At 35.2% G+C, this 26,926-nt stretch overlaps 1 protein-coding gene across 3 annotated transcripts in view; it reads left to right on the top strand.

Moving 5' to 3' along the window:
- THSD7A (thrombospondin type 1 domain containing 7A) overlaps positions 1–26,926 on the top strand; it is a 446,361-nt gene that overhangs the window by 170,715 nt on the left and 248,720 nt on the right. For all 3 annotated transcript variants that reach the window (XM_021102433.1, XM_003357451.5, XM_021102432.1), the window contains exon 2: positions 831–1,662. In XM_021102433.1, coding sequence (XP_020958092.1) covers positions 831–1,662 — 832 coding nt within the window. The remainder of the gene's footprint in view (positions 1–830; positions 1,663–26,926) is intronic.

Genomic DNA, 26,926 nt, shown 5'->3' with positions numbered 1-26,926 from the left:
TGCATTTCACTGCAGAGATAAATATATATATATTTTTGGTAAATTTAAAGGCAGAATGTGCTAAAATGAAATTTTTCACTCCTCAGCTTTGGTTTTAAGAAAGCAAACACTTCTGTCAGCACACATGATACAACTATTAGTCTCTTACAGGCATAGTATGTACAATAGAAATGAGGGATAAGGGACCACGTTCTACAAAATAGTTAATTGCTCAAGAAAAGAAGAGCCTTCAGGAGACAAAGTTCTTCACAAGGAGCCCATTTCTTTCCCAGTGAATGAAATGAATTTGATGGTTATGAGGCAGGAGTAATGAGTTTTCTCCCTGACTAGGTTCTATATTTTTGTGGGGTTTTTTTTGTTTGTTTGTTTTTGTTTTGCTTTTTTTGGCTGTGCCCATGGCACATGTAAGTTCCCAAAACAAGGATGAACTAGCACCACAACAGTGACCCAAGCTGCAGCGGTGACTGTGCTGGATCCTTAGCTGATAAGCCACCATGGAACTCCCTCACTGTGATGAGTTTCTAATGTCCTTTATGAGCAAGGGTTCTCTCCCTACCTAAAATTAAGAAAATGAATAAAAGTGAATTTTTGGTAATCCCATAAGGATGCAAAATGAATTTATCCCAAAAGTTATCCTATATAGACTCTGTGACACAGATCCCCTTCTGCAGAAACAATGTGGATCGTTACTTGCCAACAGCCATGTTCAGAAACCTACTTTATAACACTTCAGGGAAGTTAATATGCTGGAACTCGAAATGTCTTTCTGGAATGTGAAGTTACTTGTAGTTTTCTTCTAGTAGCCCACTTAACTCTCATATCCTTTTTAGGTCCATGGGGCCGATGCATGGGAGATGAATGTGGTCCAGGAGGCATTCAAACCCGGGCTGTATGGTGTGCTCATTCGGAAGGATGGACAACATTGCATACAAATTGCAAGCAGGCGGAGAGACCCAGTAACCAGCAAAATTGTTTCAAAGTCTGTGACTGGCACAAAGAGTTGTATGACTGGAGACTGGGTCCCTGGAATCAGTGTCAACCTGTGATTTCTAAAAGCCTGGAGAAACCCCTTGAGTGCATTAAGGGGGAAGAAGGCATTCAGGTGAGAGAGATAACATGCATCCAGAAAGAAAAAGATGTTCCTGCAGAGGACATCATCTGTGAATACTTTGAGCCCAAGCCTCTCCTGGAACAGGCCTGCCTCATTCCCTGCCAGCAAGACTGCATCGTGTCTGAGTTTTCTGCCTGGTCGGAATGCTCCAAGACTTGTGGCAGCGGGCTCCAGCACCGCACGCGTCAGGTGGTAGCTCCTCCCCAGTTCGGAGGCTCAGGCTGTCCAAACCTAACGGAGTTCCAGGTGTGTCAGTCCAGTCCCTGTGAAGCTGCAGAGAGCCTGTACAGCCTGCAGGTGGGGCCCTGGAGCACATGTTCAATGCCCCACTCCAGACAAGTAAGACAGGCCAGGAGGCGTGGGAAAAATAAGGAACGGGACAAGGACCGAGGAAAAGGAGTGAAGGATCCAGAGGCCCGTGAACTGATCAAGAAAAAGAGAAATAGAAACAGACAGAACCGACAGGAGAACAAATACTGGGACATACAGATTGGATATCAGACCAGAGAGGTTATGTGCACTAACAAGACCGGGAAAACTGCCGATTTGAGGTAACATTTTATTGCCGTTAATTACACCTGTCTCTTTGTTATGTACACCTGTCTCAGAGGCTAGAAAATACCTAAAACCTGCTGTAAGCCCTGAAATTCTTATGTGTAGACCTAGGAAGAACTACTGCCCAGGGGAACATTTTCCATTTTAAGGCAATTAAGCTTTTGTGGGTTTCCTGGAGTTATTTCTGTTTTGCTCGTGCTTAGGCACTAAACTAGAGTAAATTTAAGTTTCCTGTCAAAATCTATGCATGAGAGCCTCTATGGATGATATACCTCTTTGTCTCAGTAATGCTGTTTCCACCTACAATGGGGGAAAAAATAACTTATTTAGGGGGCTGGAGTTTGGAAATTTTAACTTCAGATACTTTAGTGAGAATAAGACACACTTGTAATCTTTCCAAGTTTATAGCATTTTCAGAATTATCCTATAAACAAAATCTAAACAACCACCCAGGGAGCTATACCTAAGAATAATTCCTTTCACATTTTATAAAATGGAATAACTCTCCCTAGAGAAAAAAAGGGAAAACCAACAGAAATTAAGGTAAGTAGGGTTATTTAATCATGAGTAGCTTACTTTAGGAAACATGTAATGAAATTGGCTGCATTTTCTAGACAGAAATTATTTGTCAAATTATCCCTTGGTAAATAATGGCTGCATTATGAAAGACTTTCTCACCTATGATTTGTTCCTTGTGAAAATATTCATTGAGGATTATCTGAAGGATATGATGTTCTCTGAATATTCTAAATTTTGCTCATGGATAAGCCAGACCATCTGGGAGTGGCTTAGCTGGATCATTTGCATAATTGCTTCTTCTGAAATATTTATGCAGCTATGATTTGGACTGAACTGAGAGAAATTATGGTAGCATCATTCAGAATTTTATATCATATTTATTGTAGAAATGACATTGAAAGTGTCATCTACTCCATCACACAGTCTGTTCTCTTGATTAAAAACACATAAGATAAATTTCACTGACGTCTCAACCCATGTGCTTCTGTTGAGTGTCTGGATATATGGATTGTTTTCCCTATGGCCTCTAGAAATCTTCTAATAGATCATATTTCCCGTTTACTTTGGCTCTAGGGGACATAATTAGAACTGTAAGGCATGCATGTTGATTACTAACAATCCCCACTGACTTCATCTTTTTCTGATACTCATTATTTTCCTTCCTTCATTCTTTTTTTTTAGGGCCGCACCCGCGGCATAGAGATGTTCCAAGGCCAGGGGTCAAAATGGAGCTATAGCCACTGACTTATGCCACAGCCACAATGCCAGATCTGAGCCGCATCTGTGATCTACACCACAGCTCCCAGCAACTCCAGATCCTTAACCCACTGAACAGGCCAGGCATAAAACTTGTGTCTTCACAGTTATGAGTTAGATGTGTTTCCACTGAGCCATGGCAGGAACTCCACCTTCATTCATTCTTATGTAATGATTTTGCTATGTGTGGATTTTGAAAGCTGGTTGCAAGCCTTTTTGGAACAGTGTATTGTTTAAATAAGTGAGCAAACAAATAATTGATCATCCACCTAAGACAGTGTTTCTTCTCATAGCATTGCCCTGGCTGCTATTTTTAGGGTGTTTGCTACTCCTTCTTTGTGCTTACGCAATTGTATTTTCTTTCAGCTATGTGGTACTTTGTGCTCTCTCTCTGGTCATTAGTGTTACTCTTTTCCTGGTCTCTCTGGCAGCTTCTACTGTCTTCATTTCCCAGGTTCCCTATAACTCCTTATGAGTGTGTGCTCACCTCTGTTTCTGTGTCATGTACATTTTCAGTTCAATCCTTTTTATTCTCTTCTGACTATCCTTTTTCTGATGATTTCCTGATCTCTTTTCCTGAAGCAGTGCAGTTATACTCATTACTTGGCTCCCACCATGTAATTGAATGAGCCTCCAAGGCAACTTAGTTGTCTCCTGCTGTCACTGGGTTAATATGCTTAGACATTTAATTTCATGTTGACTACTCAATTAAAAGCATAATTAGGATAGTGGCTACCACTTCATAGAGCCTGATATTCCCATCCAGTTATTTGTTAAGCAAACAGATTTAAAAATCTGTAGGTCATTTGTCAGGTGCCTATATTCTATTAGAAATACCATATCTAGTCCAATAACATGATAGTTGCATGTATGTTATAACTTAGGGTATAAATTAAACTTTATGTTAAATTGTTTCTTGGTATTTCTCTTATTTAAGAATTATATATGAGAATATATGAATAAGTACATATGAAAGTTAAAGTCTTAGTAGAAAAAGAGAAAAAAGTAGGTACATTTTTTTCCAATATTACGCCAATACCAATGAAGAGTAAATAGGTAACACCAACAAAGAAGAGGGCCAGAGATGGACTTGATGATTAAATTTAAAATGTCATATCAAATTTAGAAGTAATTGCATCATGTAAAAAGCTCTTTAAAAGCATTTAATAAGTCTAAAAAAGTCCTATTACAATAACTAAGTGAATTTAGCTAAATAGATCTAAGAATTTGGAGGAAGCAGTTCATAGGGCAAATAAAAATAAGCTTAGTGAAATTCCTACTAGAACTTCAAAGCTAAAGATGATATATTTACCCTACTTTCTATTTTCAAACAGACTAAAATCAATAAGCATGAAAAACAGAATGAAAACCTATCTTCTATGACAATAGGAAACAATAACAGTCCCAGACCACAATTGATAGAGAAGATCTGGCCAATGTGGTGATGTTAGACCTAAATGAGGGAGAAAAGTTGAAGGTGCATTACATCTATGCAGCTTTCACGAGCACTCAGAATCTCTAAGAGTAGCCTGAAACTTCTGCAGGGCCAAATCAATGGCACTGCTTATGATGATTTATGGTTTATGTTTGGGTCTATTTGAAAACAGAATGGCATAATACAGTACTGAACAGGGAAACTCACCATGCCATTATTGCCAAGAAAAAAAACTATAAGTCTGAGGGATTGAAGTTTTAATGACCAGTAGAAAAGATTGCTAAATCATTATATGCACGTCATGACACAGGGGCTTTGAATTGAGTCTTCCCCATGCCAGGAGTTATTATTATTATATAAGTATCAACAAATAGCTCTTCAAGAAACCAAACACATTAAAAGAAATAGGATTTTCTGAACCAAAACCAGAGAGAATTTCAGTATTCAAAGGAGAGTTAAGAAAACAGAATTTAAAAGTGATTTGGCAGAGCTCAGAAAAAGCAAGGAAGATAATTATAAAACAAGAAAATAAATCAAATTCACATTACATAATCAATAAGAGGGAATTATTCTGTGGCAAGAGGAGTCAGTGAGATGGAGAACAGTTTAAGATTTTCAGGTAAACTTAGATCTTGTGAAAAGATGATGACTCTGGAAGCAAAGGAGATCACTATGTAAAATTCTGGGGTTCCTGAAGATAGGACCAGAAAAATTAGAAGAGAAAAAAGTAAAACAAAACAAGATAAAATAAAACCCCCTAAATACAATAGAAGACTTTCCTGAGGTTGGAAGAGTTTAATCCACAGATTTAAATTGCACAGGATGAACTTTCTGCTAGAGGAGGCTGAAATAGTGTCCTCATGGAAGAACTGATATAGAACAATTGTATAGAAAGAGATAGACAAAGAGCCACCAAGCCAAAGGCCAGAATACTACTCAATTCTGAAACACTAGGACCATTTCCTTTAAACTCAAAAATAAGACAAGACTGCCTCTTTTCTCCACTGTTAACATTGATCTGTAAATACTAATCAATGTAGTTGAAAAGAGAAAGAAATGAAAATTGGAAAGCAGATGGCAAAAGTTAAGATATTTTTCCAGATATTATAGAAAACTTAAGATAATCAATTGAAATGTACAATAAAATAACTCAGTAGGATAGATGGACACGAAGATAGTATCTCAAAATCAGTATATCCTATATACACAAATAACAGATAAACATTATGATGGAAACAAAAGATTAAAATATCCCATTTAAAATAGTTAAGAAGTTCTGTACATAAGCCTAATTATAAAAGTTCTGTACACCATCGACAGATGATTGGATTCGCAAGATGTGGTATATATACACAATGGAATACTACTCAGCCATAAAAAAGGATGACATAATGCCATTTGCAGCAACATGGATGGAACTAGAGAATCTCATACTGAGTGAAATGAGCCAGAAAGACAAAGACAAATATGATATCACTTATAACTGGAATGTAATATCCAGCACAAATGAACATCTCCTCAGAAAAGAAAATCATGGACTTGGAGAAGAGACTTGTGGTTGCCTGATGGGAGGGGGAGGGAGTGGGAGGGAGGGGGAGCTTGGGCTTATCAGACACAACCTAGAATAGATTTATAAGGAGATCCTGCTGAATAGCATTGAGAACTATGTCTAGATACTCATGTCGCAACAGAAGAAAGGGTGGGGGAAAAAACTGTAACTGCAGTGTATACATCTAAGGATGACCTGACCCCCTTGCTGTACAGTGGGAAAATAATAAAAAAAAAAAGAAAAAAAAAAAAAGTTCTGTACATAATACCAAACTCAAAAAAGTAAAAAAGTAAATGTCTACCTGTCTAGAGCATCTAGTAAGTATACCAATTGTCCTTACACTTTTACTATAAAATTAGCAAGAAAAACAAAGTAAAAATCAGGAAAATTATGAGAAAAAGATTAATGTCACAAATAATTAAATGCATTGTATTCTTTGTACAATCATAGCAACAATTTTATGTTAGTGTCACAGAAAATTAAATGCATTACATTCTCTGTATAATAATAGTAACAATTTTATCAGATCAGCAAAGAGTCTAGAAAAAAGATCCTCAAAACCCTGCAATATGGTGCCAGTGGTTAAGGAGCATTTCCAAGTAGGGGTAAAATATATAATTTAATTAATTTGCTTTTGTTTGGGGGGGGGATTTCTTTGTCATGTAAATAATAAGGAGGAGAAATAAGAATTAGATCCTTTTTTCAATTGTTATACCTGAACAAAGTCCAGGTTCATTCAGTACTTGAAAAAGTTTTTCTTTTAAGTACTAGAAGAAAAGAGAGAATGTTAAAAGTCTTAAAATAAGGAAGAACACATTAGGCCAAAGAATGCAGAGGTCATGCAAGAAAAGATTGATCTATATGATTATATTTATTTGAAAAAATAAATTTTGCTCAGGAAAAAATGTTAACCAAGTTAAAATCCAAATAGCTAACTAAAAAAAAAAAAAGTGTCACATAAAATTGGCAAAGAGGTAATTTTCTTAATACAGAAAGAACCCCTACAAATCATTAGGAAGAAGGTCCAAATTCTAATATAAAAATAAGCAAAAGTTCAAGAGAATGAAGAGACAAGCCACACTGGGAAAAACATTTGGAAGACACATTTGATAAAGAACTGTTATCAAAAATATACAAAGAACTCATAATACTTAACAGTAAGAAAACAGCTGGATTAAAAAATGGCGCAGAGACCTTAAGAGAAACCTCACCAAAAAATGAGAGCAGATAAGCACATAAAGAGATGCTTTATAAACAAGACTGAGCTACCACTACACACCGATGAGAATGGCCAAAATCCAAAACGATGACAACACCAAATGCTGGTGAGGATGTGGAGTAACAGGAACTCTCCTGCCTTGCTGGTGGGAATGCAAAATGGTACAGCCATTTGGGAAGACAGTTTGGCAGTTTCTTACAAAACTAAACATACTCTTACTATATATGATCCAGCAATCACACTTCTAGGTATTTATTCAAAAGAGCTGAAAACTTTTGTTCACATAAAAATCTACACATGGATGTTTATAACACCTTTATTCATAATTACCAAAAGTTGGATGCAACCAAGATGTCCTTCAGAAGGTGAATGGATAAAGAAGCTGTGTTATGCTGCAGCAATAGAATATTATTCAGTGCTGAAAAGAAATGAGCTATTAAGCCATGAAAAAACATGTAAGAAATTTACATGTATATTACTAAGTGAAAGAAGTCCATCTGAAAAGGCCACATACTGTATGCTACCAACTATATGGCATTCTGAAAGAGGTGAACTGTGTATACAATAAATTGATCATTGTTGCCAGGAGTTATATTGAAAGGAAAGATGAATAGACAGAGCACAGAAAATTTTTAGGGCGGCAATACTATGCCATGTAGTGTTCTGATGGTTGATACATGTCCAAACCCATAAAATGAACAACACCAAGAATGAGCCATAATGTAAACTATGGGCTTTAGATGATAATGATGTGTCAAATGTAGATCCATCAATGGTAACAGATGTACTGCTCTGATGGGGGTGATCATAAAAATGAGTGAGGCTGTTTATGCATAGGGGCAGAGGGTATAAAGGAACTGTTTATATTTTCCATTCAATTTTTCCATGAACTTAAAACTGCTCTAAAAAATTAAGTCTACTCAGATTAGCAAAGGACAGGATCAACTCAGAGAAATTATGCTAATCCTCCAGTATAATTAAGAAATATATTCTTTCCACAGAAAAGAAATCATGGACTTGGAGAAGAGACTTGTGGTTGCCAAGCAGGGGAGGGGTAGGGAGTGGGATGGACTGATAGTCTGGGGTTGATAGATGTAAACTATTGCATTTGGAGTGGATAAGCAATGGGATCCTGCTGTATAGCACAGGGAATTATATCTAGTCACTTATGAAGGAACATGATGGATGATAATGTGAGAAACAGAATGTATGTGTATGTGTGGCTGGGTTACTTTGCTATATAGTAGAAATTGACAGAATACTGTAAACCAACTATAATAGAAAAAATAAAAATCATTTTAAAATAAAAAGAAATATAAAATTTAAAACCCCAGTTTCACCTTCAAATTAGCAAATAAAAATGTTTGGTAGTGTATCAGGTATAACAGCATCTAGGTTTGGTGATTCATTAAAAGGACTCAAAGGAATCAGCATTTAGTTGCATTCATGGGTAAGATTTATTACAGTGAAAAGATGCAAAGCAAGATCAGCCAAAGAAAATGTGCATGGAGGGGAGAGGAGAGGAAACCAGAGGCAAGCTTCCAGGTGAACTCCCTGTGGAGTTTCACAGCCCACACTTAACTCCTCCAGAAAAGAGTTGTAACCACACGTGGAAAGCATTGTCTACCGGGGAGGCTCATTACGCCTCAGTGCCCCCAAGTTTTTATTTGGAGTTAATCACCTAGGCACTCTCTACCTGGCATGTACAAAAATTCCATCTCACATTGTGGGGTTAGTAGGTGCAAATTATTACATTTAGAATGGATAGTCATTGAGGTCCTGCTGTATAGCACAGGGAACTCTATCCACCCTCTGGGATGGGCCATGATAAAAGGTAATATAAGAAAAAGAAAATATATATTTTTGTAAGTGTGCCACTTTGCTTTATGGCAGAAATTGACAGAACAATGTAAATCAACTCTAATAAAAAATAAATAAAATATTTAAAAAATTCCAAACTCCCAGAGGGAAAATAAATATTCACCATAAACATTGTTTAGACAAACAAATTAGGCACAGTGAGCCATTTTATCATTTAGAGTTAGTTTTATCATTTAGAGAAAATTTTACATCAGTGTAGGGAACTGTTCACAAGTTAAATTTCTAGATCCTAAGCAAAGCCCTGTCCTGAAAGCAGATCTTTGTAAGTTTAGAAGTCTGAGACTTTCTATTTTAATCAATAATAGTGTTTACTATAAAAAAATGTAGTTTCCTCTGTGGCTCAGCAGATTAAGAACTCGATGTAGAGTCTATGAGGAAGCAGGTTCAATTCCTGGCCCTTTGAGTTGGTTAAGAATCTGGTGTAGCAGCAAACTGCAGCATAGGTCACAGATGCAGCTCTGATCACATCTTGCTGTGGATATGGCATAGACCAGCAGCTCCTATTAGACCCCTAACCCAGGAACTTCCATATGCCATGGGTGTGACCATAAAAGGAAAAAATAAAGAAATTGAGAAAGCATTGTCTTGTGGCTTAGCAGGTTAAGGATCTGGTGTTGTCACTGCAGTGACTCTGGTTACTGTTGTGGAACTCATACACTCTTGGTGGTAACAGCAAAAATTGGTACAACTTATCTGAAAAAATAATTTTATGATATGTGTCAAAATGAAAAATTTACATTCCCTTGGCAGTGATTCTATTCCTAGAAAATGTTTCTAAAATATATCTAAGTGTGTAAGTATATGTACACCTCTTATTGAAGCATGATTTGTTATAGAAAGATAATCTAAATTCCACCAATAAAGGGTTGCTTGAATCACCATGTTCCCATGTGTGGAATCCCATGCAGCTATTACCAAATGAGGTATGTATCTCAGTCAATTCAGGCTGCTATACCAAAGTATCATAGACTAGGTGGCTTATGAAGCACAGAAGAAAAAATTTTCTCATGGTTCTGGGGGCTGAGAAGTCCAAGATCAAGGCATCAGCACATTTGGTGTCTGGCGAGGGCCCTCTTCCAAGTGCAAAAATTCTCACTTCTTATTGTATCCTCATATGGAAGAAAGAACTCTCTCCAGGGTTTCTTTATAAGGGCACTAATCTCCTTCATTAGAGCTCCACCCTCATGGTTACTTCCCAGAGATTCCGCCTCCTAATAGCATCACATTGAGGGTTACGGTTTTCAAGTATGAATTTGGGAGGGACAGAAACAATTAGTTCACTGCAGTATGTGACTTATAATTAAACAAGAGGGCTTAAAGGCAATTTTATTTTTACTTCCCTGCCTTGAAATCAGCCAGAAACACCAATAAAGGAAATAATCACATCTATAGTAAGAAGAAAAATAGAAAAAAATTTTTTAAAAAAGTATCCATGTTAAAAATCTAGATCTAAAGGAAGAAGAAATCTAGGACCTGAGGCATGAAAGAGAGTCTTTGAAAGTAATTAAGACACAGTCCAGGAAGGGCCATTCAAGAATCTTTTCCTTGGAGTATCTCAGTCTTGGGAGGTGAGCATAGACAGTCCACAGAGGAGATGAGGGATGTGCCTTAGAAGCCTATCCTTACCCTGGAACTATAGGGGCAGTAGAGCTCGAGGAACAGAATATAACTTCCCTCATCCCCTGTCTGTGTTGTCAAAGGTGAAGGGGAGAAGAAGGGGATATAAGAGGCAGACATTTCTAGACTGCAGCAAGTATAGCTTTAAGGCTTTTAAGATTTCAGGCTTTACTGTAAGCCACTCTCACTTCTGGAAAGCTTTTAGCTGTCCCAGCTCACCAATTCCAGAAATAAATACCTGAATCTGTGTATCAAAGGCATGTGTTTCAGGAAGAACTATGAAATCTTCAAGAAGTATTAGGTGGAAGTAATGCTTACTTTTGAAAATATCTCTAATGTGAACAGGTCCTGTTTTATTGTTCAACAAAGGCAATTAATTGTGATTATAGAAGCCAATAGAAGCCTTTCCAAGAAGTGTGGGAAATTCAACTCATAAATTCCTGAGGGAATAAAAATTAGGATTTAAACCAGAATTCTGTTGGCTAAGCCAAAAAAAAAAAAAAATAGATTTATCCAGCTTCCAGATAACTCCATAAATCAGATATTTTGGGCACAAATGAAAACTATAAAAAGTAACTAGGTCCATAAATATAGTCAACATACCTTTGACAAAGAAGCAAAAGCAATACAATGGAGTAAGGAGTGTCTCCTCGACAAATGGTGCTGGAACAACTGAACATCTACAGGCAAAAAAGAAAAAAAAAAAAAAAAAAAAGGAATGTGGACACAGACTTTACCCCTTCACAAAAAGTAACTCACCCTTCAGAAACCAAGATGTCCTTCAGTGGGTGAATGGATAAAGAAGTGGTGTTTAAATTTAGGCAATGGAATATTATTCAGTGCTGAAAAGAAAGGAACTATCAAGCCAGGAAAATACATGGAGTAAACTGAAGTGCATGTTACTAAGTGAAAGAAGCCAATGTGAAAAGACTACATGCTCCATACTTCCAACTACATATGTGATATTTTGGAAAAGGCAAATCTGTGAAGACAATAAAAAGTTCAGTGTTGCCAGTGGTTAGATGGAAGAGATGAATAGGGGAAACCTGGAACATTTTTAGGGCAGATGGAAATATGCCTTTATATCATCATTCATACTCATAGAATCTGCAATACTAAGAGTGAACTAAAATGTAAACTATGCAGTTTGAGTGATTACCATGTGTCAGAGTAGGTTCATCCTTGGTAAAAATGTACCTTTCTAGTAAGTTATGTCGATAATGGGGGAAGCTATGCATGTGTGGGGGTGGCAAATATATGGGAAATCTCTCTACCTTCCTCTCAGTTTTGCTGTAAATCTAAAACTTCTCTAAAGTCTCTTCTAAAAAACTGGGTAATACATGAAGAGAAGAATAATCTCGTAACTCCTGGAAATACTGACATGGTGGAGTATTTTTTTCTCATTTTGTTACCAATTTTATTTTTCCTGTGTAGTTCTATATAAATTCAACCTTAGCATTTCAAATCATAATGAATAATGCTCAAGTGACTTTCTATTTTTTTTTTCTAAACTCAGGATTTTTTTGATGTACCCTCTCAACTTCAAAATTAAATCTGGTGAGCAGAAAAGTATATTCCTTCTCTGGACAGTCCATCTTTTTATGCCTGATTCCTATTTTACTTTAGAATACTTGTTAACTACTCCATCCTTCTCTTTAGGCTTGCTCTCTCAAATGGTGATATAAAAGTTGAATATAAAGTTGGCTTTATAATAGTCTGAAAATTCACTGATGCAATGAGGGACAATTTAAGAAATGGGTAATTAGGAAAATAAGTACTCAATAAACATAGGGACGCATTTGCACTCATGACTACACAACATTGAACAAGTGATTTAAACTTTCTGGGACTCAGTTTTTTCACCTATAAACCATATGTATAGAGGTCAGTGGGCAGTGATGAGTAAAAGAGGAATCTTAAAAATTTTCTAAAAGGCTTCCAAGTTTTGTGATTCTGGTGAACCTTGAACAAAAACCATACCTAAAATTACATGCCTAAAATCATATGTATTTTTCTCAGCAGAAAGTTAATTAACTTTCAACATATTCCACAAATCAGCTCATAGTGAAACATGGAAATGAATGTATATGCAGTTCCTATAGAATAAGACAGCTCTTCTGGACTTGAGAGTAACTGCAAGGTTTTGACCCAATTGCTTCACTGCATGGTTCCTGAGGTCCATTCTTATACTATGACTGTGAATCAGTGAAATTGCAAATTTAATACTCATTTGATTAAAAATTGCCCATTTTAAAAAGTAATACAGGCTATTTTTAGATTATTCAAAATCCATTTATAAAATTTCTACTTTTCATGCATAAATAGCAGCCTTTTAGATTAAAAACTTTGTGGAATATCCCGAGTGTCCGTTTATCTGCCAGGTACCAGCATTTCTCATGAGCTTTCCTCAGCTTACTTTGTTGTTTGCATCTGGCTAAAGAAATAGGCAGTGTGCCCACAACCTTTTGTAGATGGTCTATGGTGAACCTGAAAACCTTCACTCGGAATGCAGATCCGAATGGGCACTTTTTATGTTTGCCCGTAAAAAGTCGCTCTCACCTCTTTCAGATCCCGCTTACATTTCTAGAGGCTGGTCTCTGAGCAGCTCATTTATAAGGCTTCCTAGTTCTCTTCTTCCTGATTGGACTCTACCCTTGGGAGTCAGCAGCAGCAGTCTGTCAGAGGTGGAAAGGGAAGTTAGGGTTTTCATTCTGTCTTCTTGGATCAGCAATGGCTGAGTTCTTCTAACAAAAGACTTCAGCCCCTGTCCAGCAGCCTACACCTGTTTATATCTGTCTCAGTGCTGGTAAAAATCCTTTCTTGGGTGCCTTTATCACCTTGGCATGATAAATTTCCTATTAGTTGCTAGCCCCAGAGTGTTTCATCATCCCTTGGTGATTTCTCTTAATACTGCCCATGCTTTTGCTAATAATCCTTTTATTACACTCTTCCAAGTTAACACATGTAAACTTGCAATTTGTTTTCTGCCAACCCTGATATTACTAGAGTACAAGGTTAGAGACAGAGAACTACTTCCATGTCATAGCTGGCTTACTTGTTGATTAATTAAAGATTACTGTGTTTAAAATAAAGCAGATGTTATTATTCCTGTGATATAGATGACAAAAATTGAGTATTTGGAGTTTTAAGTACCTCACCTAGGTCACCCAAAGAGCACAGGCAGAGAGCAATAAAAAAGTCTTGACCAGAGTTGACCAGCTTTTGGATACGTGATACCCGAGCACTATCTTGGAATCTAGGGTGAAAGATGGTTCACATGAAGGCACTTCAAAGAGGAAGCTTAAGTTCACTCTCAGCATACAGAAACACATTTCAAACCTTGAAGTTCATACATCCATTTTTATTTATTTTATTTTACTTTTTATTTTTTTATCATTTACGTACATCCATTTTTAAAGCAGTCTTCTGGATAACTTCTTTTTTAGGGGACACAGCTAATTGGGTATGATTAGATTATCAAGCCCCACTCTGTCTATGCCAAGGTTGATTCATAGCAGAGGTGTCAGTTTTCCATTTTCTTATGATTTTGCATGTTCCCAGAAAATATTCCATTTAGATTACAGACTATAATAGTAGGGAGAGAAATGTAGGCACTTTACCTATAATCAGTAAAAGGGAAGCACATGTACTTTCATATTCCTACCAAAGATGTTTTGTTCATTTCAAAATACTAAAGCAATTGCACAGTCAGAAGAGATGTTATTAACTCTATATACTTCACTAAACCAGCATTAGGGTACAAAATAGCTGTTTTAGTAGAAATTATGAAGGGCGAAAAGCTTGTAATCTTCTGTTTTTATATTCTCATTTTAGTGTTTAATTATTATTGTTTAATTTTTAATTGATTTAATTTTAATTTTATTAAATTTATTTTAATTTTATTTTAAAATTATTATTCTAATTTTATTATTCCCCACTTACTATGACATTCTCTTCAAACTTATGCTAAGTTTATGAACACCTTCTTTCCTGATATATTTACCTAAATTATTACCCAAGTTCATTTCTATTTCTTCTGTTCTTTTCCTCAACTTTATTTTTTGAAAAAAGCACATTTTTAACATTGTACAAAAAAAGTTGGTTTATTCATATTATGTATATTATGTCAGGTCCCAGAATTCATTGAAAACTATATTTTATTAAATAGTGAAAATTTTCTCAAAAGTTATGGAAAGACATATACTGACACAAATCTACATAGGTGTATATGTACATATTCTATGTAATAAAAATAGGTGAGTTTTTTAGGTGAATCAAGCTACTTCATGAAAGAAAGACACAATTCCAATTATTTTTAGGTCCCATTCAACTATGACAGTGACTAGCAAATAATTAGCCTCCAATAAATGTTTGTCAAAATATTAATATTTAAGAGAGTCTTTGTTTTCTTCTTTTTTTTTTGCTTTTTAGGGCCACACCTGCAGCATATGGACTTTTCCAGCTTAGGGATCAAATCAGAACTGCAGCTTCCAGCCACAACCACGGCCACAGGCACAGCCACAGCCATGCCAGATCCAAGCTGCATCTTTGACCTACACCACAGCTCACAGCTACATCAGATCCTTAAACCACTGAGCGAGGCCAGGGATCTAACCCACATCCTCATGGATACTGTTGGGTTCTTTTCTGCTGCGCCACAACAGGCACTCCAAAATTTAAGAGAGTCTTTGAACTTGAGTCTTTTAGTGAATAAGGGAGAGTCAAGTAAGGCCAATGAGAAAATGGAAACTTCTATAAATTATAAAGAAAGTAACCAAAATATGTAAAAATACCAGGAGATGAGTCATATTCAACTAGGAGTATATAGAATATATAGAATGTACAATATAGATATTCCATTCAGGTGACATTACTTAGAATATATTTCAATATTATTATTCCTGGTAAACACCCAACAATTGCTGTTGAATAGTTAGATAAAATATATTTTCTGTAGAAATTAGAAAATGTACCATGGAATTCCTGTTGTGGCTCAGCAGGTTAAAAACCCGTATAGCATCCATGAGGATGCAGGTTTGATCCCTTGCCTCACTCAGTGGGTGAAGAATTTGGCATGGCTGCAAGCTGCGGTGTGGGTCACAGACAAGGCTCACATCCCAAGCTCCAGTGGTTGTGGTGTAGGCCAGCAGCTATAGCTCTGATTTGACCCTGATACTGGGAACTTCCATCTGCCACAGGTTCAGCTGTAAAATGGAAAAAAAGAAAATGTAACATTCCTAATATTCTGATATTGTAAAGGTACTCCAAATAGTTTCTAAGTGTTAGCTTATTTCATTTCATCTTTACTCCATTTATAAGCATTTTTGCTTGTATTGTAAGCTTATTACTCCTGTTTTTACATTTTGAAGTCACTAAGCTACTTAGTCATAACAGTTAGTTGATATTGATGATAACATACTAAAGGCTGATATTGTCAATATCCACCTATAAACATATCAAATTCAAAAATATCAGTGTGACCCCCTGGAGTCACTTTCCATATCCTATGTTACCACAGTCTCATCCTACTTAGGGTAGCTTTACCTCTCCTGCACCTTCCTCTGTTACCTCCCAGGAGTATTTATGGTTTAAATGATGATCCTCTCATGTGGCAATTAAACAAAAGGAAGCTCTCAGGCAGCTTTTAAAATGTGTTTAACTTAAAGGAGAGCAATTTAGGGTTGGGGCTAACTTTAAGCCATGTTATAGACCTTGCTGCCTAATCCTCTGTCATATAAACTTTATTTAATGTTAAAATCCATTCCAACTGCCTCACTTTTCCTGAGAGCTTTATTAATATCTCTCATTTGATTGTTCTAAGTTTAGTTTTCTTCCTTGAGCGGGTGAGAGAGTATGAGTACGTTTCCTTGAGAAACTTCCTTGAGCGGGCACTTCCTTAAGCAGCCTGGCCACTGATTGGGGCAGTGACCTTGCATCTCCGTGATAGCAAGTTTGATCTCGCCCATTGTTTTCATTTATTTACTGGAATTCGACCAGCTTTCTGTGGGTAGTACTGAATTTCCCTCTGACTGGAATATAACAAGGTTTTAAATGGGAGGAAATACTTTCAAAAGGAAAAAAAAAGCACATGGGGTAAGGAATTTAATAGATCATTAATGCTTTATTTGTACATCCTAATTAAGAATGCACTCACTCTTTTAGACTCTACTAACACAATGTGTTCATAACTACGAGTATTTTATCTTATTTCCTCCCCCAAATTGTTGCTTATATATTAGGCATTATTTTAAGCCTCTACTCATACTTTCACCTTGTTATATTCTTTGTTCTACTTTTGTATACTTTTATTATAGAGCGATTATTTACCTTTTTCCCCTAAGTTTTTTTGACAGATGTTTTTTCTTCTCTGTTTACTATAAATATGTGCTTATTGGTACTAGATTTTAAAAGAATGTGATCATGGAAATGTGTTCAAGTAGTATTTAACAGGATAGCAATTTAATTGTAAATGAACAGAATAACTGTGCTGTGCTTAATACAAGAAGCCATTGTACTAAAGGGATCTTGAAAAGTTGGTACAATCATGTACAGTGTTGAGTGCTAGAACAAAGAAAGCATGTTTTTGATAAAGCAGAATCAATTTTGACCACTGATAGTTGAGATTACATTTATTTTTTGCTTTGGTTTACAAAAAAAATAGTAATTATTAAAACTTTCAAAAGTCCACTAACAGATATAAGCCAGATACTAACTGACATATATAAATACTTTTGTGTGTATATATGTATATATATGCATTATAATATATGTAATATTTCTATTGGCAGATGAATGTGAATGTGAATAGAGTTAGGAAAAGAGATATAAATTCTAATTCAAGAATAATAGCTATTAATTGGTCAAAAATTATTTTTGGTAGTATGGAATTTGTATACTTTTGAATTTTATATAAAATTTCAAGCAGTTTTTATCAAAAATGTGGTTCTTTGGCAGGTTCATGTCTATCAAGGATCCTGTATAGAGAAATTAAAAAAGAAATAGGTGAACAAAAATATAGTAGACAGGGTATAGTTCCAGCTCTGTGTAAAGCACTGTCTCTGCACTTGATATCTTTAATTCTATGCATGAGAAACAAGGAGGAAAAAAAGTGGGAAAAAAATAAGTAAAATTACTTTAAATTACTGTAACACCATAAAGACCCAGAAAGTTTTTATCCTTTATGAGTTGTATAATATAGAGTTCATAGTCAGTAAAAAATATCTGATGAAAGGATAAATCAAAGATAAAACAACTAAAATATTCACAAACAGCTGCATTTATGTTAACTAGAATAATTTGATAAGGCAAAGGAATTTGACCAAGTTCCCAAAAAATGGGTTCTATTTACCTAGGTGTGCTGCGATGGCAAATCTGAGCGTTCTAAGGCAAACATGATTTAAAAAAAAACTCAGAATTGGAAGTGAGCAGATTATCTGTAGAGGACAGTAAAGATGGAAAGGAAGAGAAATTTGAAGGTTTTTCCTTCCAGTAGGCAGGGACAGAATTATGTTCACATACAGGAATGGCATGCAGAATGGATTGAAGAGCCCAAATTTTAGAGTGTGGGCAGCCAGGGCTTAGGACATGTTTATAATCCAAGAATTTGTTGGGGTGGATCAAGGTATACGTGCCAGGGATTTTGAGGTCACACAGACAATATAGAATCAATTTAGGAAGAAATGCAATTTTGGCCATTTCTGTTTAACAGTTTGTGTGTTGGATCTCTGCCTGCTGTGAGCCTCCAAGTTCCTGAACTCTGACCAATAAATGACAAAATCCTAGGATAGTTGGGTTAACTAAAATGGAACACTGACAAGTACTAGAGACAGAAGGAAAAGAAGTTGCCATTCCTACTTTAGCAGTCAGCTATTTTGGGCTCCTCAAACAACAGATTGACTTTCAACTGGCCATTTTATTTGGGGTCCCACATACATAATAGATCATAGTCAAGGAAGCTCTAGGATGATGCCAAACTACTGAAGCTGATCCCTAACTGACCCTGTGGATGAATTTTCATGATGATAATTAAGGTTTACTCTTTGTTAAATATATTCGTGTATATCACTTTTGATCCTTACAGTTATGTGTATCAACCAAACTCTGCACTTCCCAGGCTTTACCCTTTGCAAAAGGAAGAAAAAGAGCTGTGAAGGTTCCTTTTCAATGATCATTCATTCTACTCATTCCTCACCACCAAGTCTGCCCAAGGCTGGCAAGGGGTGTGTCTTAACTTTTTTCTTTTAAATAATGAATATAGAAGCAGGATTTCCAATCAAGGCAAAATAGATTAGTGGGGAATGGGGACGGGGCCCAACTAGCCAGAGGCAAAATAGGCCCAGGGCGCTAAGTGTAAGTAGATACTCACTCCGAAGGTCCTGCCAGTACCTCCTTCAGTTTTGCTCCACAAGCACTTCTGAGCCTAACTTAGGTGAGAAGAGGGGTGAATTGGGCTGGTGCACTGAGGATTCTCATATCTTCATCTTCTGTATCTGTACATTTACTCAACAAATATTTAATGAACCACTATTTTGCACTTAATCTTTTATTTGGAAAATAAGTTTTAATACACTAACTTTTGATTATCACTACCATCTGACGTAGATTGTCCAGGAATCTAGCAGTATTTTAGGGAAGCGGATGGCACTGTGGAGTGAAGTTTGAAGAGGTGCAAAGTTATGAGTTACTTTTCCTTTGAGCCTAAGAGTCTCCCTTTGTGAGAGTCCCTTTGGCTCTATTTTGGGGTGGGGGGCTTTATTCTCATCTTTAATTAAGCAAATATATCTAAAGGCTTTCTAAGCAATACCATGCAGTGGCATTTTGGGGACTTTATCTGCTCAGTCTAAATTTCATCTATCTATATTTTGTTCCTCTATGGTTACTGGTTATTTAAAAAGAACTCATTTATTCATAATAATATGACATGTGGCTCTTCAGTCTGTTATTACAAAGGAATAATGAGGGAAACAATTTCTGATGTTCAGACAGGTTAATGAGAGAGAAGTTAAGATAGATGAATCCTTGGTGGCCCTTTTTAAGCTAACACCTTCTCTTTCATTGGTTTGAGAAGAAGATGTAGTGTCCCCCATCTGCTTGGAACTTAGATACTAATTTGTATTAGATTAGACACTCAAGGAATAGTTTTATGAGGAAAAGAGAAAGAAATTGATGCAACTGATGTCATTGACAGAACACCATCATCAGACTTAGACTGCCTGGATTTCACTTAGAATTCTACCATTTATTTTTGTAATTCCAAAATAGGGATAATATTCCTACATTATGTACATGTTAGGAGTTTTCTGAAGATACAAAAGAACAGGAGTTCCCGTCATGGCTTAGCAGAAACAATCTGACCAGTATCCATGAGGACTCAGATTCAATCCCTGGCCTTGCTCAGTGGGTTAAGGATCCAGTGTTGCTGTTAGCTGTGGTGTAAGTTGCAAACATGGCTCAGAACTGGCATTGCTGTGGCTGTAGCGTAGGCCAGTGTCTACAGCTCCAATTAGACCCCAGCCTGGGAACCTCCATATGCCATAGGTGTGGCCCTAAAAATACAAAAAAAAAAAAGATATAAAAAAAATGTGCAAATGTGTGTAAAAGTGCTGTGTAAGTTGAAATGGCTGATCAAAATGTGAATTTTTATTAATAGTAAAACATAGCTTTAAGATAATCAGATGGTAGACAGCATTGAAAACAAGAGATAGGAATTCTCGTCATGGCGCAGTGGTTAACGAATCCAGCTAGGAACCATGAGGTTTTGGGTTTGATCCCTAGCCTTGCTCAGTGGGTTGGGGGTTCCACGTTGCCCTGAGCTGTGGTGTAGGTTGCAGATGTGGCTTGGATCCCAGGTTGCTGTGGCTATGGTGTAGGCCAGTGGCTACAGCTCCAATTAGACCCCTAGCCTGGGAACCTCCATATGCCATGGGAGCAGCTCTGGAAAAGGCAAAAAGACAAAAAAAAAAAGAAAGAAAGAAAGAAAAAGAAAACAAGAGATAAAAACACAAGTCTTTCCTTCTTAGGTTTAAATCTCCCTCAAAGGGGCAGAGTATTATTACAAAAGGGGAAAGAAATCAATGTATGTATTATTTTCCAAAGTAAAATAGACATCTTTTTATGTCTATATACCTTTAGTATGATAGAGTAAGACCAATATTAATAGGATAATATTTACTTTATATATATATATGTATATACATTTTACTATGAATATGTTTTTCCGCTAAGTCATAGAATCTTGGGTTCTGCTCACACAAGACAGAAAAATAATTTTAAATTCTGGAAGGATCCAAAATATCATTTACATTATATTGTCTTTACATCCTATTAAGCATAGTATAAAGTTATTTTTATAAAAGTTATACTATTATAATGAGGATATTAAAGATAATTTTTGTATGATGTGATTTTCAACAAATGTTATGTAAATCTGTGATAGCTAACATCATTGACTATTTTGATCTTCAACTAAATCAGAGATTTCTACGAAGAATTGCTACATCACAGATTTCCAGTGGAAAGTCACTAATTGATTTAGCATTTCTTAATGATTTCATCCTTAATTGTTTCCTAACTTATAAGACACTGTATTCAACATAAAGCTAAATAAAAAAAGATTTTATTTTTATTTCTGTATCATTATATGTTGAGATTATGTCTGCAGCACAGCTCTATAGCAAAAAAATTTTGCAACTTAAAACAGTGTGGAGTTTTCTATGTAATACAGATCAATCAAGGAAAGAAAAGTAAGGTAAAACAAATTTGCATTTAAAAAATTAAAGTATGAAAATGAGGAATGCTATGGAAATTGTGAAGAAATTGTTACTAAAGGGATGTTGTAATTAGAATTATAGAAAGCTTATATCTTGGCAGAAAGAAGGGGATATAAAAGAGCTAAAAGAAATAAATGGAAGAGTTGAAATGAATCAAAGCTAGTTTTAATTGAATTCGTCATTGATCTGGATGATGCTGTGTTGAGTGAAACATAATGGATCATGTCATATGATGTTAATTTTGACAACTGTAAATCAGGCTAGGAAACGCTGTGAAATCGTAATGAATGATGCATATGCTCTGGTGTGGCATCTTAATTTTAGACTTGCAAATTTGATTTCTGGAACTGTTTGCATTTGAGCAACCAAAGCAGAGTGTTGTGAAATAAATCATTTGAAAAGAAAACATTCCCTAATGTGATTTGTGGAGTTTCTTGGTAACAGTGTACTGGTGACACTGCATAGCTTCGTTTTATCTGATACTTTCATTATGATGCTGACAGTCTGGAGCCCAAGGGAACCAGAGGAACAAGTGAAGCTGAGAATGAGTTGAGAATGGGGACACTTGTCCTATTTTGGGCTGTGGTCAGAGCTGTATAATCCATAGTGAGCTTTTATTGCCTGCCAGGGACATTGGCTGAAAATGGCTGATGGAAAAGTACAGGTTAAATGAACAGTTAGTGATGAAAATGGTCTAGATTTATCTTCTTGAGCCTAAATTAAGTGCTTCAGTTGTGCTAGATTACTTTGCCTTTGATAATAAGTGTTTTATATAATTCATGTGCAGTATTTTGCCAACTAGGCTGTGAACTACTTGAGAATGTCTGATTCGTATCCTCTATCCCTCTACTGTGAGAGGACTTTGAAGAGGTACTCAGTCCTTGGCAGCTCCCAAAGGATGAGGGGGTGTTGTCATTAACACCTAGTAAATGCATCCCTGAAATTGTATCGATTGTCCATCTCTATTAGAAATGACCATGTTAGCAATATCAGCTTTGAAAGTTGGAGTTTCAGGTATGTCACACTTGTAGTCTCCTTTTATGCATTTTATTTATTATTTCATTAGTATACAAATACATGATCGTACTTCTATATGTGTATTAAATACATTGATCTAGGACAATAATCTTAATACTATAGATACAGCATTGATTAAAACAAACAAAAAGTCTAATGAATTTTGTCCAGAAAATTTTGTTTGTTTGCTTGTTTTTTTCCTTCTTTTCTTTTTTGGCCACACCATGACATATGGAGTTCCCCAACCAGGGATCAGATCCAAGCCACAGGTGCAGCCTAAGCTACACCTGCACCAATGCTGGATCCTTAACCCACTGTGCCAAGCCAGGGATCAAACCTGCATCCTGTCCTAGCATTCCCAGGACACTTCTGATACTGTTGTGCCACCTTGGGAACTCCAAAAAATGTTTTAAAAAGCAAGATGGATAAAAAATATTTTCAACTTGTAAAAAATTCTAAAAAAAAAAAGTGCTAATAGTGCAACATACTTCAATAAAAGAAAACGATTGTTGAGCATTTATTGGAATTCCAACTTTAAGGTATGTATAGACGAAGAAAGGTGTGAAGTGCAAGTAGAATTGTTAATTACTCAAATAACCAATTCTTATTGAGAGAATCATCACATAACTGATCAGATGTTTGTCAATCCCATGGTTTGCTATTACTAACTTTACCCTCTAGATCTGAGAGAGAAGTGAACTGGATGTTGAGAAAGTGTTACACAGGACTAGAGCCTCGCTCTAGGTAGTAGTAGTGAATATTGCCTGATGGGAGTGTTTTGGGTCAGCAGTTTTCACTTATACAAAGGTGGGAATTGTGTGAAAGCAGCATAAAGAGAATAATTATAAAATTGCCCCATAATTCTAGAAAGATAGCAGAGGTGAATATTAATTATACAATCAGAAAGCCATAAATATTTAAACTGACACTCATATTAGGATCACTTGACACATATTCCTTTGCAGTTTTCTCCATATCCCCTTGGCCCTGAAAGTACAAAGATGAGTAAAATGTTCTTTACTCGTATGACTACTTTAATTTAAAAGTTTAAAACACATAAATCATATCAAAATTAATCTTTGAAACATAGTTGTTGGTACCACTAATGAACAACAACAATATGGTGGCAGAAATCATAGTCTAATCAATTATGAGCATTTGTTGCAGTCTACAATGTTACAAAATTACATTGGGCCATTTGCAGCATCATGGACCTAACTAGAGAGTCTAACACTAAGTGAAGTAAGTCAGAAAGAGAAAGACAACACCATGTGATATTATTTATATGCGGAATCTAAAATATGGCACAAATGAACCTATCTACAGAACAGAAACATATCATGAACATAAAGAGCAGACTTGTGGTTGCCAGGGGGGTGAGGATAGGGGGGTGGGAGTGGGATGAACAGGGAGTTTAAGTGGCAGATGCAAACTATTACACTTAGAATGGATACAGAACAGGTCCTACTGTACAGCACAGGGAACTATGTCCAATCTCTTGGGTTAGAACATGATGGATGATAGTAAAAAAATATATATATACATATATATATAGATGTATGTCTGGGTCACTTTGCATATGGCAGTAATTGAAGGAATATTGTAAATCAACTATACTTTAATAAAAAATTTTTAATTACATAGGAATTTACACCTGAAAGCTTTGCAAATCCACTATATTTTAGTAATGGTAAATGAAACCAATTTCTTTTTGTTTCTTATTTGCTGATCATACTTCCTTGCCTTGTGTCCTCTAGCTTAGGTATAAATATTTCATAGTGCAATTCTTTTTTAGAATATTTATTCTTATTACCCTTTATACAGAGTGGAAATAAGGTTGTTTTTCTATTTATGTAAATAATATTTAAACTGAGTATAATATATTAAAATAGAAAGAAAGGTAAAGGCCATCTAGACTCCATTGACCCTGAAATAACCACTATTAATATTTTGGTGGCTGTGCATCATATTATGTATCTGTAGTGTATCATATAATTTTATATAAATTGGATTATGCCATACATACTAAATTTATTGTTATCTCCCTTCTTGCATCGTATTAACACATCGACCATTCCCCCATGGAGTGTAAGTTATGTTAACAAGCTATATTCATATGGACACACTCATATGAACATATTGATTATACATATACATGCAAATGCACTGACTTATTTTTCTCATTAAAAAACAGATCATATTGTACTTATTTTTCTGTGTCCTATTTTTTACTAAATAAACCCCAGTTTATACAGAACAGCTCTAATCCATTCTTTTTAAAATTTTTAAATTCCCTATTGATGGGGTTAACTTTATTTTTGGCTTATTACTACCAGGAACCAGCCTTTGATAAATATTCTCAGATATATTTCCATGTTAATCGGTATTTTTATTTCTATAGGGCATATTCCTAGGTGTAGGATTACTGGGTCAAATTTTATTTTAAAAGGTATTTCTGGATGCTTTCTGAAAAGGTGGTAACATCAAACATTTACGTTAACAACTTTTAGGAGTACTCTTTTTTTCTTATTCCTCTGAACAAAAGCTCTTATTTATTGCCAATCTCATGCATATCAAGTGACAATATTATTGCTTGAACTTTCATTTACCTCGGTAGCAAGACTGAGCATGTTATCATTCATATATGGACTTTTGATTTCTTCTATGCATCTATGTATATAATAAAAGGCATGTATTTTTTATCTTTTATGTGTATTCTTATCAATTTGTAGTAGTTTATAATGTTCAATGGTAACAAAGATTTCATAATATTCATTAAAATTTTTTCAAATTTACTATTGATTAGCACAAAGTTTAAATTTTTAAACCATCATATATATATTTTTTTTTCTTTTACAGCTTCTCCATCCTCAGTTGAGGTTAAGGTGGCTTTCTTAGTCAAAAATCACAAATTTAGTCTCATAGATTTTCTTGTAAGATGTATATTGTTTTAATTTTAAATTTACATATTTTCCATCTGGGTGTTTTTTGTGTGTATGTGTAAAATAGGGCTTCCTTTTTTATTTCTCTTTCCTCTGGATAACTAGCTTTCCTGACATCAATTAAAAAATTCCTACCTTCCTCATTTATTTGAACTATCAATACCTCATGTTTTTCAGAATCTAATTCTGGATTCTCTATATTTTGTGCCTCATGTGTTTGTCTTCCCCTGTTCAATACTATGTAGATTTTTCTGTGGAGAATGTATTTTGCATATTTGGAATGGCAAGTGCTCTCCTTCCTACTTCTTTTTCATAATTTTCTAGTTATTCTGGCACTGAGGGCTTTATATCTAATTATAGGACAAATCTTGTTGTGATTTTAACTGGGATAATTTATATTTGAACATAATTATGAACTGCCAGAAAGACAGTATTACAGTTTTCTATTTCTTCTGCTCTTGTGTTGAGTTTTAAAATAATACATTATAATTTTTATATTGATTCTGAATATTTCTGGCTGTCTTTATTTCTAAATATTTTACAGTTGATTTTTTTCTTGATAATATAAATAGAATTTTTAACATTTCTGTGTCTAGATGCTAATTACAAGGGTAGAGCTATTTATTTTTACATCTTTAATTTATATCCATCCACATTGCCAATTTGCTTTTTAATTCCAAAAATTTTTTTATTAGAGTCTCTTGAGTTTTTGTAGTATGTAATGGTAACATTAACAAAAGAAATTTCTTTCTCACCTTTTCCAGTGTTTATGTGTATTATTTCATTTGCATGGTATTTTTACTTGGTTGAATAAAGCAGTTTCAACTATGATAGTAATCAATAAAAATTTGTTCCATAGGGGATATATTTAAGTTTTCTAACATAATTATTTTTAATGATTAGTACAAGAGAAGAAGGTATGTGATCAAAATCAAGGCATTAATTAGTAATATAGTATTTGAGTTCTCTTTTGTTGTCCAAAGTTCTGCAAATAGAAAACCTCAAATTTATTCTGTGCTTTAGATTGAAATTAATATATCATAAAAATAGTGATGAGAGGCCTTATACATTGGCTGAGTTACAGAGTCTATGCAAGTTGAATCCTTTCTAAGGAAGTTCATAGTGTCACTAGCTAGAGTTCATGTTCCATTAATTCCCACTGGAGTTTGGAGCTGGCAGTGAGACCTATGGTCTTCAATTACAGTAATATACATTCTACCTCTCTGATTGCTAATTGAATAGAGACTCTTGATAATAGCGGTTTTCAATTAACTCTAGATCTTAAATAGCCTGTTACTTAAAGAAGAGTAGTTATGTATTGAAACAAAACATTGTGGTTAGTTTACTTTTATCCTAAGTCCCTTCTTAATTAGACCAGATATTTAACATCTAACATCTAAGTTTAATATAACAACAAAGGAATTGGTGATTGTTGATAATGTGATAAATAGAATGCTAAATAGTGTGAATAATAGTATCAGTGTCATTTTTCAACAATGAAAGTGTTAGAAATTTATTTCAGGTATCTGTTAGCGTTATATAAAGTAGTTATAATC

The sequence above is a fragment of the Sus scrofa genome, chromosome 9, assembly GCF_000003025.6.
Source record: "Sus scrofa isolate TJ Tabasco breed Duroc chromosome 9, Sscrofa11.1, whole genome shotgun sequence".
NCBI lineage: Eukaryota > Metazoa > Chordata > Mammalia > Artiodactyla > Suidae > Sus > Sus scrofa.
The sequence above is the reverse complement of the archived record's forward strand: the minus strand, read 5'-3'. Positions and strand labels throughout refer to the sequence as shown.